This window comes from Pavona decussata, unplaced genomic scaffold, assembly GCF_977016875.1.
Source record: "Pavona decussata unplaced genomic scaffold, jaPavDecu1.1 SCAFFOLD_21, whole genome shotgun sequence".
NCBI lineage: Eukaryota > Metazoa > Cnidaria > Anthozoa > Scleractinia > Agariciidae > Pavona > Pavona decussata.
Genome location: NW_028145444.1, coordinates 3,475,001 through 3,489,868, shown reverse-complemented (window position 1 = coordinate 3,489,868; position 14,868 = coordinate 3,475,001). Strand labels below are relative to the sequence as shown.

At 39.3% G+C, this 14,868-nt stretch overlaps 1 protein-coding gene across 2 annotated transcripts in view; it reads left to right on the top strand.

The window, feature by feature from the left end:
- Positions 1-14,868, top strand: part of LOC146486268 (MAM and LDL-receptor class A domain-containing protein 2-like) — an 80,452-nt gene that overhangs the window by 2,850 nt on the left and 62,734 nt on the right. For both annotated transcript variants that reach the window (XM_085099734.1, XM_085099723.1), the window contains exons 4-17: positions 104-218; positions 314-445; positions 1,230-1,489; positions 2,080-2,170; positions 3,349-3,741; positions 4,690-5,121; positions 5,673-6,314; positions 7,260-7,652; positions 8,552-8,661; positions 9,490-9,778; positions 11,818-12,011; positions 12,484-12,659; positions 13,333-13,505; positions 14,616-14,696. In XM_085099734.1, the coding sequence (XP_084955860.1) occupies positions 104-218; positions 314-445; positions 1,230-1,489; positions 2,080-2,170; positions 3,349-3,741; positions 4,690-5,121; positions 5,673-6,314; positions 7,260-7,652; positions 8,552-8,661; positions 9,490-9,778; positions 11,818-12,011; positions 12,484-12,659; positions 13,333-13,505; positions 14,616-14,696 (3,481 nt within the window). The remainder of the gene's footprint in view (positions 1-103; positions 219-313; positions 446-1,229; positions 1,490-2,079; positions 2,171-3,348; positions 3,742-4,689; positions 5,122-5,672; positions 6,315-7,259; positions 7,653-8,551; positions 8,662-9,489; positions 9,779-11,817; positions 12,012-12,483; positions 12,660-13,332; positions 13,506-14,615; positions 14,697-14,868) is intronic.

Sequence of the window (14,868 nt, the reverse complement as noted above, 5' to 3'; positions counted from 1 at the left end):
GTCATTGTCATAGCTTTTTATACTTGCGAAGTAGGGTTAATAGTGATTTTGGCCTCGCCCCTAAAGGCGAGTATTATTTATATTATGCCAAATTCCATTTTAGATCGTATTGACAGCAACTGTTGGTAGAAGCTTTGCAGGCGATATAGCTGTGGATGATGTAACATTCACTGATGGGATGTGTGAGGAACAAACGGAAAGTGGACTGACTCCTCAAGGTACGTGAAACACTTTGTGTTTTGTGAAACGAAGAAAATTGAACCATCAGGTTAGCTGTATCGAGCTCTTTAATGCTTTTTGCGTTTCTTTCAAGGAAATTGCGACTTTGACCTGCACTTGTGTCTGTGGACGCACAATTCTTCTATCAATTTCACTTTTAACTGGATGAGAGAGCGGTACAGCACACCAAGCTGGAATACTGGACCGGCCAGTGATCATACATCAGGTAGTGACGCATTTACTACTGTTGTTGTTATTGATGTTTTATCCCACCTGACCCATTATATTTTCACAATTTTTCTTATGATGTTACATTTTGTAGCAGTTGTTTGCATTTTTTACATCAAGTAACGACCATTTTTTTAAATCTTAAAATACCAAGCTATCGCATTTGGCTAAGTCCTTGCATTTTATTTACAACGTCGCATATAATTCTTGTTAGTTGTGTTTTGTTTAACAATAATTTAATGCTTGTGTTATCTTTTAAAAGCAAACGCCGTAGTTTGAAATGCCAGACACATTTGCAATGATGTCAGGTACAGAGCCATTTCTCTACCCACTAAACCGTGTCTCAGTATTCCGTTGCTTTATTATCTTTGTGTACTCGGGGTGCCCCTACCCCGGAACTGCCCCGGGGGGGAGGGGGTACCCAATAAAACTTCATATGGAGTGTCTCCGCCAGCGTTTAACTGGAATGGTACCCCATTGACATACAAAAAATGTACTCATTTTATGTATACAATTTTGTATTACTTGAGGATAATACAAGGACAGAAGAAGATGCCCCACCTTACTGATGTAGCTATTCACACTAATCTTTGCTTTATACTATCAGTTTTTACTAGCAGGAAAGTATTGTAATAGGTACCAAAAATTGTAGCATACTGTGAGGTTGAATAAGGCTCCTCGTTCGGGAGTAGCCTTGGCCGCCTCTGTTAAGTATGTTCGTGGAAATGCCAAATCTACCAATTCTAAAGCTAGTGCTTCATAGCATTCCGTTTAATTCCTAGGACGTGGAATGTACATTTATATCGAGACTTCTTATCCACGAAAACGGAAAGACACTGCCCGACTGTCGAGTCCATGGATGCGCGGACCACAATGCATGACGTTCTACTACCATATGTATGGCACTACCATGAGTTGTGTTGTTATATACATAAGAGGTCAAAGCTCAAACAGGTTGAAACCGGTTTGGCTTAAGTCTGAGAATCATGGTAATCGGTGGCTGCAAGGGCAAATAAGCATCAATGAGACCGGAATCTATCAAGTGAGTTAAATAGTTTTTGTTTATGTAAACTGTTCATATAAATTGCTGGTATCACGTTGTTAGTCCCTGGACAGCAAAAGTTGGATATTTTCATTTGTGAAACCTGCGTTTAAGTTGTGAGTTTCTATGCAGTGGATATTCTGAATTTACCAAAAAGAATCATTTGCTCAAGACGTAGATGATTTACGTCGAGTAATGCTAGCTAATTCTCTAAACCTACATATTTTTCACGTTATACTTAGCATTAGTAAAGCAAACAGGGTGGTAGACTGATTAAGGCGTCCGAGATACGGATTCGAGATTCTCTGTAGCCCCGGAGACTCCTCAGCCACGTTTGTAAACAGTCATCTGGTCTGCCTCCTGCCAGTTGGGATGTTTACCCATGTTATGATATACTGATTTGAAATATCATCATCTGACGTTGAATAACCATTCCAATTCAAGTTTTTGAATGTTTAGTCTGTTGGTACAATTTCAAATTATGATCGTTGAAATCCCAATTCAAAATAGCTGACCACATATTGATCTTAGCCAAAGCTTCATGTTGGTGTATCCCATGTTTTTATCATTGACTTTTATAAATTTTGAAGGTAATTATAGATGGTGTCAGAGGCAACAGTTTTCGGGGAGATGCTGCATTGGACGACTTTTCATTCCAAAAAGGACCTTGTCATCAAACAGGTATCGGAATGACAAACAATTTAGGACGGCGCCTCCTTTTGTTACTGCGCATAGGTTTTGCGCATCTGGGGGTGGTCCGAGAAATATATTAGTGCTTCGTGAAAAGAACGGTGACTAGTCTTACAAATGTATTTTTGCTCGGTTTATCAGACTGTGCCGGAAAAGCAGATCTTAGCAAGTGTTATTTGAATCCAACTGACATAGTTGTATACTACCGTTTTGTCATTCCTTTCTTCCTACCCTATTTCGTGTTTTCCTTGTCTTTTCTCCTGTGTTGCCTTTAAAGAAGCTCAAAAAAGTTCTTCATTATTTTAGTCCTCCCAAAAACCTTTCCTTATTCTTGTACCTTTGATATTATAGTTCACTCTGCCTTCTTAATTAGCAAATAAATTTATTTATTTATTATTATTATTTTTTTTTTTTGTCATCCTGGCCCGCCTAGATTAGCTTTGCTACCTGCAGAGCCAAGAAATTATAAATGTACATTGTAATTAAAAAAAAAGCACTTAATAAAGTTGACGTTGAGGAAGGAAATAAGGGGTAACCAGTACACGCATTTCCCAGAAATAATTAAGCTTCAATTTGGAAAAAATAATAATAATATCACGTATCGTTATGTATTCGCTTTTTAGAATTGCTGTTGAAAAGTGCGAGATAACCCCCGCCGCCCCCGATTTTCTTGTTGGGTTTTAATGGTCGTTGCTAAGACTTGCTTTTTTCGCATAGTCATATAATAAAAGGAGGAAAAGTACCACTGTATTAGAAGATACCGTCCTTATTCTGAGCAAGGGAACTTTAATTGAGTCAATCGTTACGCCGGTATAATCCCCATACACATACCTGTATTATTTTCATACAGATATTTGTTAGTGTCTAAATTCCACCTTAACAATTTCCTTGAAAACCCTTAAGTTTGTATTTACGTCACGTTTCCTTCATATCCAAATATGGAATTGTACAAGTGTGATCCCCTGAACTGGAATTCAACAATTCCTTACTTTACCTAATTTACCAAATAACAAACCTTGCGATGTGAGTTCCACCTATTTACTATAAGGAAAAAAATCAAAACGATTTAGATTCAATTCTTTAGAATTTTGTTTGTAAAGAACATTCATAAAGTATGCGATACACAGAAGCCATTATGAAAAAATCCAACATAGTTTTTTAATTTGCAGAAAGAACAAGTTACTACGTATCCTCTTTTAAGGGCCTATCCTTCCAAATAAGCTCGCGGCCCTTCGACCACAGTCAGTTCGTTGAGGAATTCCGATTTAGTCTTCATCATCCAAAAGGAAATCCGAAGGAGGCAGCGCATTTCATCTTCTCTAGAGATAACGGCGGATCGGGGTTTATAACATCAACGTTAGATCTTTATCGTTATGCAAACTTCCCGATTGGTATTGTTGCTCTAAGCAGTGAAAAGAATCCGACACTCGAAACCAGGAAGATTTATGTGATCAGCAGGCATCGTTATGGGGCCATGATCAGCTTGAATAACCATTCGAATGTGAATTGCTGCAGGAGAGATGCTATTTACGCCTTTGATGCCTTCAATGTAAGCCAGCCAGGTGAGAGGAATCAGTTAAACCTCCATATTGAAACGAAATTCGGAAACCGAGAAAGCGCAGCCCGAAATTAGTATTCGATGGTTGGTTGGTTGGTTGGTTGGTTGACTGACTGACTGACTGACTGACTGACTGACTGACTGAAACGTCGTCTCAAACATTAACTAAGACAGTCACTAAATAACTGATCAGCAGGTTACGCACCAGCGAGCCATGGATCTCATTAGGGTGTGTGAGAGGCAACTTTCATTGTGCACAGGAATCCCTGGACACACCCAAATACAATCACGTAGCTCTACGCATGTAATATCTTGTTACTGATCACTGCTTTTTATTTTATGATGACAAGGACGTAAAGTCGAAAGACATATTTAACATATTAAACTTTATATTACCTTTGACCGTTGTAGAGTGATTTTCAGTTATACTGGTTGTATTGGGGGAATTTTCTACTTTAGTTATGCCACTGAAACTAATTGATGCCCATTTTTCTTGTTTTGATTTATTGAGGTTTCATCAGGGCTCCGTCAGTGAAGTAAAAGATTGATTAGTTTTCAAAATCGTACTATAGTGTAGTAAGACATTGCTTAGTTTTCATTTAAGACAGCTACAGATTCTAGGTGGCGTGAACCATTGGAAAACGTTGTCAGCTACTAACAGATGGCCAAGATGTAAATGTGTAGTAAGTTAACAACAAGTAGGGGCGACGGTTTTAAGTTCTTCTGTTGTGTCTTAGACCAATTTGGTGATAACTTATTGAAGTTAATTTTGTCTTTCAAAATTTACCGGATTTCGTCTCATTGGCCACGTAGAAGGAATTTATGTATGAACAATTGAAAGCATTTTACTCCAAATCAAGCACATATGTGGAGGATAATCAAAAGACAGGATCCTTATGACATTGTCCCGCTATTAACGTTGCTTATAACTCTGATTGATTCTATTTTGTAGGAAATCGCTCCACCTCTGACTGTGCACCCGGTTGGTACAAAGTGAACCAAGCGTGTTTCCTGTTTAATTTTCGGCTAGAGGCCAACTGGGGCGACGCGCGGTCGTCCTGTCACAAATTGGGTGCTGACCTGGCTGTGGTCAATAACGCCACGACGTTGGAAGCCATAGCCAGACAGAGAAAAAAACTGAAGCTTGATGATCACGAACTGTTTCTTGGGTTGAGTGGCCAGCTAAAATGGGTCTGGTCGGACAGGTCAAACCTGTCGGCAACGCTAAACTGGCTGTGGGGCCCAGGCGAACCTAGCGGTGATGGGAAATGCGGTTCGTTCTTGAAAACTAGAAGTTGGAATTCTGCCTGGCAGGGGTATGGATGGCGTTGGAATGATCAACAATGTACTAACCGTCAGGGCTACATCTGTGAAGAGCCGCTAGGTGGGTTAAGTTTGCGGACAACTTAACATAATGAAAGAATCAAGCTCGCTGTTTCCCGTGAAACCAGTCGCTATCAGTCATTAATTGTCAAATGTTCTGGTATCAATGCAAGACCCGTACGTGGATTTGAGAGACAGATAATAGGCACGCAAATTGGTCTAAAGTTCAAGCCATCCTTTTGCTTTTCTAGGTCATGGTACAGGCGCATTAAGTAACAGTTCTCGCCTAGTTAAAAAGGGCGTTAGACGGATGAAGATTATTATTTCAAGACGATTGATTTCAATTGTGCTCACGGCTCGGGTAGATTGATTAACTCGGTTAAATGTTGAACACAGAACCAAGTTTTCAAAGATATGCCAAATAAACTTTTGCAAGCTCATGAGTATCCCATGAAGTATTGGTAATATCTTTAATGACGAAAGTGGAATCAGTTAAATTAATGCTTCTGTTCCATTGTTCCATAAACGTATCTTGAGGAGATTTTTGCTTTTAACATAGTTAACCACATTCATAGTGAGAGTATTTTTCGACATTGTTCTTTCTCTTCTCAGATCTACCCTATCCCTTGGCTCTCTTTACCTTCAATGGTGCCAATGGAACCATAGACAAGAGTCCTCGTGGTCTCACACCCGCTGTCTCAAGGAGCATCACATTTGCACCAGGTCCGTTTGGAAATCCAAACGGCTCGTTCTTCTTCAGTGGTAACAAGAACAGCTTTGTAAAAATGAAAAACATTGGGGAAATCGACGCCAGGTTTTCGATCAGTATTTTTGCATGGGTGTTTCTTGATAACTCTAGTGGTATAATTTATAAGTACGAAAAATCAAATTATGACGGTTGTTTGATGAAAGTAATACCAACTAACTCGGCTATTCAAGTGCAGTATGTGAACAGGAGAGGCTCTGCAAGATTTGTACTTTATAAAAGCAACGTGCTCAAGGCAAATGCTTGGAATTTTGTTGGGACCACTTACGACTTCCACACGGGCTTAGCGACTGTTTTTGTCAACAGCAGCATCGTTGAAGAGAGTAAAATTATAAGGATGGAGTTAGCAACGCATTATAATCTTACAGTTGGTGCTGCACAGATCAATAACGCGTATTTCCGTGGAAGAATCGCGTGCTTGCAAGTTTATGATCAGGCATTATCGGAGGATCAAATTATGAAGATCAAAACAAGGTGTAACCAGACCAGTGAGTATAATAATTAGCAGCTGTCTTGATCCTGATACACCAGTTAGTGGAGGAGTAAGGCGGGAGGATGGGTGCATTTCGGTATTTCGGTTCCTTAACATTTATATGGAAAACTCTGAAATTCTGTTTTGGAACTAGTATACGACAATGATGTATTATTCAGTCAATACATCTTTCTCGTTTATTTAATAGGCTTAAATTGTATCATCGCAGTCATTTCAAACAGTATTCGTTGCTCCATTTGGAACGGTTCTGAAATTATGGACTACGATTTAAAAGGGTGCACCTATCCTGCTGTTTTTCTGCGTTCCAGTCGGATGCGGATATATCTTGTATGGATGCGCCTCTCCTGTTTTTCAATTTGTGTGTTACAGTTATTGCTGGTTAATTTTGCACGACGTTGTACATCATCTATCAGGACAACCATTTAATGTACCAAACTGGGTGGTCTGTTCCCTCGCCTCCATAATGAAGTGTAGCCAAGATGTCAGTCCGATGAACGCATGGTCCCAAGATCTTTAGTTCAAGTACTTTTTTCCTATTACTTGTTACATTTGCTTCGCAGCGGCCCTCCATCAGCCCAATTTGAAGGACTGTATTTTTTTCAAAATCCAAAGAAAGTCAGGCCCTAGCTACCAGTTGTAATTGCTGGAGGTTTTTGTTTTATTCGCAAGAAAATGTATAGTCGTGCTTAGTGAGTTACCGCCTCCAGCAAGCGCCAACTTAACCGAATTATTTTCTTTTTGTTTTGTTTTGTTTTCTTTGTCTTTTTCGGAAGCAAACGCCTCTCCGTGGCCACTTAAAAGAGGTCATTACGCCGTTGTATTTGTTCATCTATTTTTTTTCAAGCCTACAAATCAAGTTTGCGGGCTGGGTATATGAACAGTACAGCTTACAGAGCATCCATACCTACTTTCCTAACAGCTTTCTATTCGCTGTTTACAGAGCCTATTGCGTGCAGTCCCAACTTCTCACCTTTTCGTGGTGGCTGTTATTCAGTCAAAACCAATTACCCACGGGTATGGAAGGATGCGTTGAAACATTGCAATATCGAAGGAGGTACCCTGGCCAGGATATCTCGTGAGGGCCTCAGGTTTGCTTTCTCTAACATGCTTGATCAAAGGACACCCAAACCAAACAACTTGTTCTTTGGACTCCATATTGTGGACGACTGGGTCTGGATAGACGGCACTCCACTGAACGGTTCTTTGTGGATGTCGGGATATCCTGCTGGTTACCATGGCGTCCAATACTGTGCTGTTATGTCAGCAGCTTCGTCAATGATCAAGAACGTTTATTGTTGGCAATGGGAAAACATGTTGTGCCAAAAAAAGCATGGTAAGTAGTCTGTATGAGGTGACCGTCCGGGTGAGATTAGTTCTCCGGCAAATAGAGTGTTTTGGTGACAGTTGATTTCGACAATGCGCGCAGAAAACATTTTCTAGATTGTGAATATCACTCCCTCTCAGGTTGTCGAAAGATCATTACGTGTTACCAACAACAGTCCTTGTCAGGATTACTCTCGCCCGGGAGATCACATTAAACACATTACCGGAATCCTAGGTTCTGCAACCATTTACTGTAAGTTTGTTAAGCAATTTCTCGAAATGCTCTTTAAGTTGAGTTTGGCCATTTTGAAGTAATAACAGTAGAAAAACCACTTTGACCCACCTAGTGAGGATGTCCCTTTTTGTAAACTGCATCTGTGGACCACTGGGAACGATCAAGCGCTAGGGGATCAAGGTTCTATTAACATCGATCTCAGTCAACTTAAGTACGCGTTATCGTTAATGCAAGGTTCTTCTAAAACAAAAACTATGGATACCTAGAATCGGTTGCTTCGACATTGTTCGATCCTTATCACGTGACCACTTTGCTTCTGTGCCTATGGCGTACCTATGCTTATGTTAGTCCTTCCACGTTCTAACTTAGAAGCCCAATATACACATTGTACACTATTTATATACACACTGTACGCTATTTATTTTCTTGAGGTCCCGTGGATTTATTTGTAGGTAAAAAGTTGACAGGGTTTGTTTTCTCAAAATGTTGGCCGGGGGGGTACTCCTTGCAGAATCGATTGTTATAGCTGAAACTTAATTCAGAGGGATTGACATAGACTTTGCTCGAGTGGTCTTCAGTTTAGGAAAATTTAGCGTAACGCTAAATCTTTCTTTCAGTAAGTTAGTCATAAGTGATTAACATAAACGTCAACTTCATTTTTTTTCTTTTGTCAGTTAACACATTGACGCCCAGGAGTGTGACGCTGAGTTCAAGCGTTCTCTGGCCTGATCACCCCTCTCTCGCCATTGATAGATCATACACAACCTGTTTTCGTTCCCAGAAGGTGAGAAATGCTACATTGTTGTCTATTGAGCTACTTACACTGAAGCAAAAATAATTATTTGTCTAAAGACCACAAAAGTAAAAAAAAAAGTCGCTTTGTTTACAATACCTCCCGATTATCGACGCCTCTTTTAGTTTGCGTTAAACAAGGGGGAACGTTCCAGGAGCAGTGAGCGGTGTAAGGATCGCTTTCAAGCTCAAGAAGGGGAAGAGATTTTCATCACCCCATAAAACCCTGAATTTGGCTATTGTAGGTTGATGTTTTGCAGACGATGACAAAGGAATGTATCTCAATAGATAGCGAATGTCTAGAGCCTTCGTTTTTTCTCATTAGACCGACTATGTCATGGCATTCCTGTTGCCGACACGTCGCCTTCGTCGTCGCTCAAGTTCCCAGATAGATCCATTCAATCCCTGGAATGTTCATAAGACATGCAAACGATGTAATTAGCATTATATATTTCAGCTCATGTAATTATGCTTGTGTCTTCAACAAGTCCATAAACTGGGAAGATGGCCCTCCTAACACTATTTTATAGTTTACTCTCGGTTTTACTCGACGGGTTTTATTGGCCTGTGTTGGCTATCCCTCATGTCCAAAAATATAAATAAGATGGAGACTCTACATTTGTAAATATGGATCAGAACTCGGTATCACCGTTTTAGTTGTTTGTTTTTCTTATTGTTTGACTCAGTTTCCTTGTTTCGGGACTTATTTTTCTATCTGATTGTTCGCTGCTATGTCTGTTTATATAAGTTATGAACATCTATTCGCATGTTTATATTTTATTTTATATATTCAGTTCTCAATCTTTACATTTTCCGTTAGGAAACCAACCCTTGGTGGCAAGTAACCCTTGAAAAACCATTGTACGTCGAATCTGTCGAAATCACCGATATCGTCGATTGTTGCCCACGTGACCGTGGAACGATAACTGTCACTGTGTCTTCCAGTCAAATCGGCTCCAACCCAACGTGTTCAACTTCCACAGAATATGGGAGATCTTTTGAATACAAACTACATTGCTCTCCACCGGCACGAGGCAGTTACGTGACAATAACGTTTATTGGGAAGAATGTCACGCTTGTTCTCTGCCAGGTTGTTATCCGTACAATTGGTAAGTCGTATTGTAATCCATGATAAACTCCCCACAGGAAATTCCAGAAATCTGATTGTTTCTCTACTCAAGAGATTTGCCTGCGGTTGGTTTAAACGCGTCACATGGCGCAATATATCCCAACTAAAACTAAAATCTCAAGTGATATCCTAAGTTTTCAAAACTTGCGTCACATACAATGCCATGACATTCATTGGTTGGAAATTTAGAACATTAACATACTCAAGTCGAAAGTGGTGCAGAAATGAACTAAATTGACAATTTTAGCAAGTATCCTGAGTGTGCCTTCAACAAAAACATTTGGAGAATAATAAAAGAATAACCTTATTTGGTGTTAAAAATTGGACATTTGTTCCGGAAATTATCTGTTACTCGGACCTCAGACCATTCCTCGAGCTTGCCTTTCGGAAATCTTTCTGAATTTCTGTTCCCGGAACAAATCATGCAATGTCTACACCGACAAATGTCTGTAATTATTAAAAACTGGATCATTGTATAATGCAATTCGAGCGATTTGATTGGCTTAGCGGCCATGATATAAGAGGCATTATACCATGCGCGAGAAATAGAGACCATTCAACTGTCTTCTAATTGTTCTTGCAAAGCGAAATCAGCAAAATCTAGCAATATTTCTTGATTGTTTTTTATAAAACAATTATTCCACTCACGCTTGTTGGATATGAGATGATTATAGCCAACTCGGCGCTACGCGCCTTGTTGGCTATCTATCATTTCATATCCGACGCGTGTTCGTGGAATAATTGTTCAATATCTCGCGCCAAATAAGGGTTGCTGTCACGACTTCTTTGGAAAGCTCACAAAAATAGAAAAAGACAATTTTACCTGTTTGTCCTTTAACTCATTTTTTGTTTCGTAACTTGTGGATAAATTTTACATTTTCACAATAGAAGAAGAAACGCTTCTTGAAAACCCTTTCATTTTCACTGTTTAGTGTGCGCCTTTGTGTGAATGAAATTCATTTTTACATAAAAAGCTGGTAAAAGGCACACTTAGGTCTAAATATGCGCGACAAAACCGAAGTTTCTGCCTGACCGTGAAACTTCAGGAATTTGTTCTGATACAAATTTGAGAAAAATTGTCAATACAAATTGGAGAGTATAAATGGGGATTCATCTCAGATTGAAAGTCACCAATTTCAAATCAGTTATTTGAACTGGGTGACTTACAACCTGACACTTAAGACTATTATTTGTTGAAGAATTCACGAGGAAGGAAAATTGTTACAGTGGTAACAATTTAGATCAGTTCTTTTAAGACAGAATTGTTTTTCTTTCAAAACAAGCCTCATTATTGTTTTATTTTTTCATTGTTTTATGTCCTTTTTTAACTTTATAAATACTTATCATTGACATGTTTTATCACATTTTAGCGTTCATGACATTCTTACTGATTTTAAATGTTTGTAATATAGAGCATTTTCATTCACGTGACTACTGGTCATATTGGTTTACTGAAACAAAAGAAAGTAGTTGCATAAAAATAGAGTTCAATTCCCAGAGGTTTAGCTTGGGACACCAACGTGGCCGCTATTTCTTTGTTTTGGTACACCAACATGGCCGTTGAGACGTCATGTGGAAACACTCTATATATGTTCATGCTAAGTTTTGTATTTTTACTCGCACTTGAAAATAACCACGGAGAGGACGAAACGTCGTGACTTTTTAGCGTTAAATTTTATCATAAAATCAATAACAAATTACTAAACAATAACTACCAGGGCCGGGTTGTTCGAAAGCCGATTAACGCTAATCTACGGTTAAAAGTTAATCCAGGTTTTCACCTCGCTCTTTAAAAGTGGTTTTAAACCCTAATTTCAAGCTAAAGGTAAAGAAAACTGTAAGTCAAAACTGAGGGCCAAAACTCTTGGAAGAATCTTTACCGATAAGTAATTCAATTCAAATCAAAGTTCACGTTATACCAGGATTAGCTTAATCGGGCTTTGAACAACTAGGCCCAGGTAGTCAATGCATGTTTCTGATCTTTTCAATTTATTTGCGATCTATTTCCGACCCTTATAGAGTTCTCTAGAGAAGCGCAAGGAGTATTACGAGAAGCGTGGTATAACGTAAATTACGACTCCAAGAAAGCACCAACGATGCGCGAAAATCCTGCGTTTGATCCCCCAGCTCAAAGCCAGATTATCCTGCGAGATTTTGAAGCACCAATTAATGTTGGAAAAAAGTATGTTCAACGATTAACAAGCTACTTACAGGTAAGAAGTTCTTTAATTTTACGCATTCTAATGTAGAAAAGTTTCACAAAAACTGCGATTTCAGGTATTTATTTAATTTTTACTTTCTCGCATGCATCAGGGCTTGCTTTGATAAAAGATGCTAAAGTCATTTCAGTATTGGGCCGCGATTGCCTTGGAGTGTTCTTGTAAATGTCGTGAAGCAAAATGAAAGCGTTTAGCTTTCTGGTGAATGAACATGTTCAATGCATTGTCCTTCCGTTATAAGTCACTGTATTTCACGAATTTGTTTGACTTTGTTTGATTTTGAGTTTTTAATTTACTTACAGTACACATCTGCATAATCGGCGCGGGAAATCCTGTCCTAGAACCAGTCAATCACACTGTGTGTTATAATAATATGCTACAAAATTTAATAAGTATAACGTAAAAACTGTCTGTATGCCAATCACACACTTTTGGTTATTTCATATGTTTTACTATAATGTAATAGGTTCCTGAAAGCGGTAATTACACATTCTATTTGTCGTGCGATGACGCATGTGAACTGTGGAAAAATGACATTGTTGAGAGAGGCATTGAAGAGAAGAAAAAGATGGCAGAGGAGAGTGCAGCGAAACAACCAATCATCAGCCTCAATCGATTGACTGGGCGTTATGAGTGGGACAGGTGAGATGATGAGTAAAGGTGGTTGTAAGAGAGAAATTTTACATTTGTCAAACTTAATTTTCTCGCGTAAGGTATTTGTCAAATTCTTTTCTTAACAACAAGGTTTTCTATTCGCGTTTGCACGTGTGCGACCAAGTTTTTCATCTCTTCCTTGACAAGTATCGTAGCCAAGCTTCTTGATAGTTCACATGAGCAAATACTACTGGTCAAAGATAACTCGGCACGGAGATGCTGTTCTAAAATTCCCCTTTACAAATAAAACCACGCAAGACAACAGAAATTGTAGTCCATAAATATAACATTGTCAACAAGAACTCTGCTAACATTTTTCTTAGTAGTATTAAAATCATCGAAACAAGGTGTTTTTATTGTCGTTGTTGCTGTTGTTGTTGTTGTTGTTACGGCTTTGCTTATTTCTTGGGGTGAACTGGTTGGTACACAAGCATTTATTTTGAATTGAGATCACAACCATTTAACATTGCACTGCTGAAAACGTTTTTACCATTTGCTCTTAAAAATCGTTTTCAAGCAACTCTTTTCCGATAAAGAAGTCAACATAACGCCCTCCCTTTCAGGACGTATTTCCAAATAAATTGGAAAAAATGATGTTGCTTAATTGTGCACTTTGGTATGCGTAATAGATAATTTATACACTGTTTTAAAACTTTTACAGGTACAATGAACAGATTTCGCCACCGATTTTTCTGGACAAATGTCGCCTTTATCGCGTTGAGGCTTTTATGAGGGAAGAAACGAGCATTGACCACATATCCCTGGGCATGCGCACACCGACTTTTGAATATGAACGTCCTATTCCTGGAAAGAGACTGTTTTGGACGCAACCAGGTAAAGTCAATGTGAAGTGAAAGAAACGACTGCACACTCGTTCCTAGTACCTTTCAATGATAACAGTGGAGATGGGGGTCTGAACTCTATACTTAGGTCGCTGTTTCTTGTGGAAAGTCCGGTAGGTGACTAAGCTCCATGACTCCCCGGAAGTTCCACTGTGACCTAGAATATTACTGCAAATGAGGAGTTCCAATTAAGTTACGTCAAATTGTATTCCATCCAAATGCCACTGCTGCCTTTTTGCTGTTGGATGACTGGGCTGAGTTGCTCGAGGCATGGTTAGCGCTAACCATTGCTTAAGAGGTATTAAAACCTATAGGTTGTTATGGTATTTAACCCGGGTTAGCGCTAACCATGCTTCGAGCAACTGGGCCCTGGTATTCATTAAGTACATTCGCGTTAACGCCGGGATTTATAGCGGATGAAACTGTTCAAACTAGCCTCTTAGCTTATCACTACTGTCGAATCCAGTTGCAAAGGATGAAGAACATGATGAGAATATCCGTGGTTGACTTAATAACGACCACCAAGCTTAATAAAAGTATAATAATGCCTAAAATCGCAGAGCAATTTATCCCCGAGGCTGCCATGTTGGCGCCCAGTCCCACCTCCTATAGACTGCCATAAGTCTCTTTTTTCTCCTAGCGCGCTTTAGATTGATATGAAAGATACGATCCATCGACCCATTACAGAGAAAACTTCGATTTCTTTCACCAACTTAGGTTTAGGCTCCCTTTCTTTCTTCGTCGAATAAAACCGGACCTGAAACAGCAGAATTAAAAGCAGCGATAACACTTGCTAACACAACATTACGTAACCGATAAGTCCATTTGCACCACTACTCTCCCTTCATTTCATACGCGCGTGGTTTTCCTTTGGTATTCCCTGTGGAGAAGAGAGATATGTCGTCTGGAATCGTTCGGTTGTAAAATAACACACCCCAACCGATCACCCAATACTATAGGGGTATTACCCCCACCCCTTTCTCCGGCCTTCATTGCGCAGGTCAAACTGTTATTCCTGTCGGTGCTCATGTTCTGTGTCGAAAATCGTGATCTTTTCAACAGTCATGGATAATTCAACACTTTTGATTTCATTTGTCTACAGGAACACGAAGATTGGAGGTAACACTTCAGAATAACCAAACTTTACTATCTGCCTTCGTTGGTTCAAATCTCCGAATGTCAGGTTGGTCCTAGAAGTCGTAATTTGCAATGTTGTGTTGATCCAGGAGAGTGCATGGATCGCACGGATACTAATACTTGTACAATACGGCGTGAGCACCTTTCTATATATAACAATAAATTAATATATGGCATAACCATCTAACTTTTTTTGTTATGGATCCAAACTGAACCAG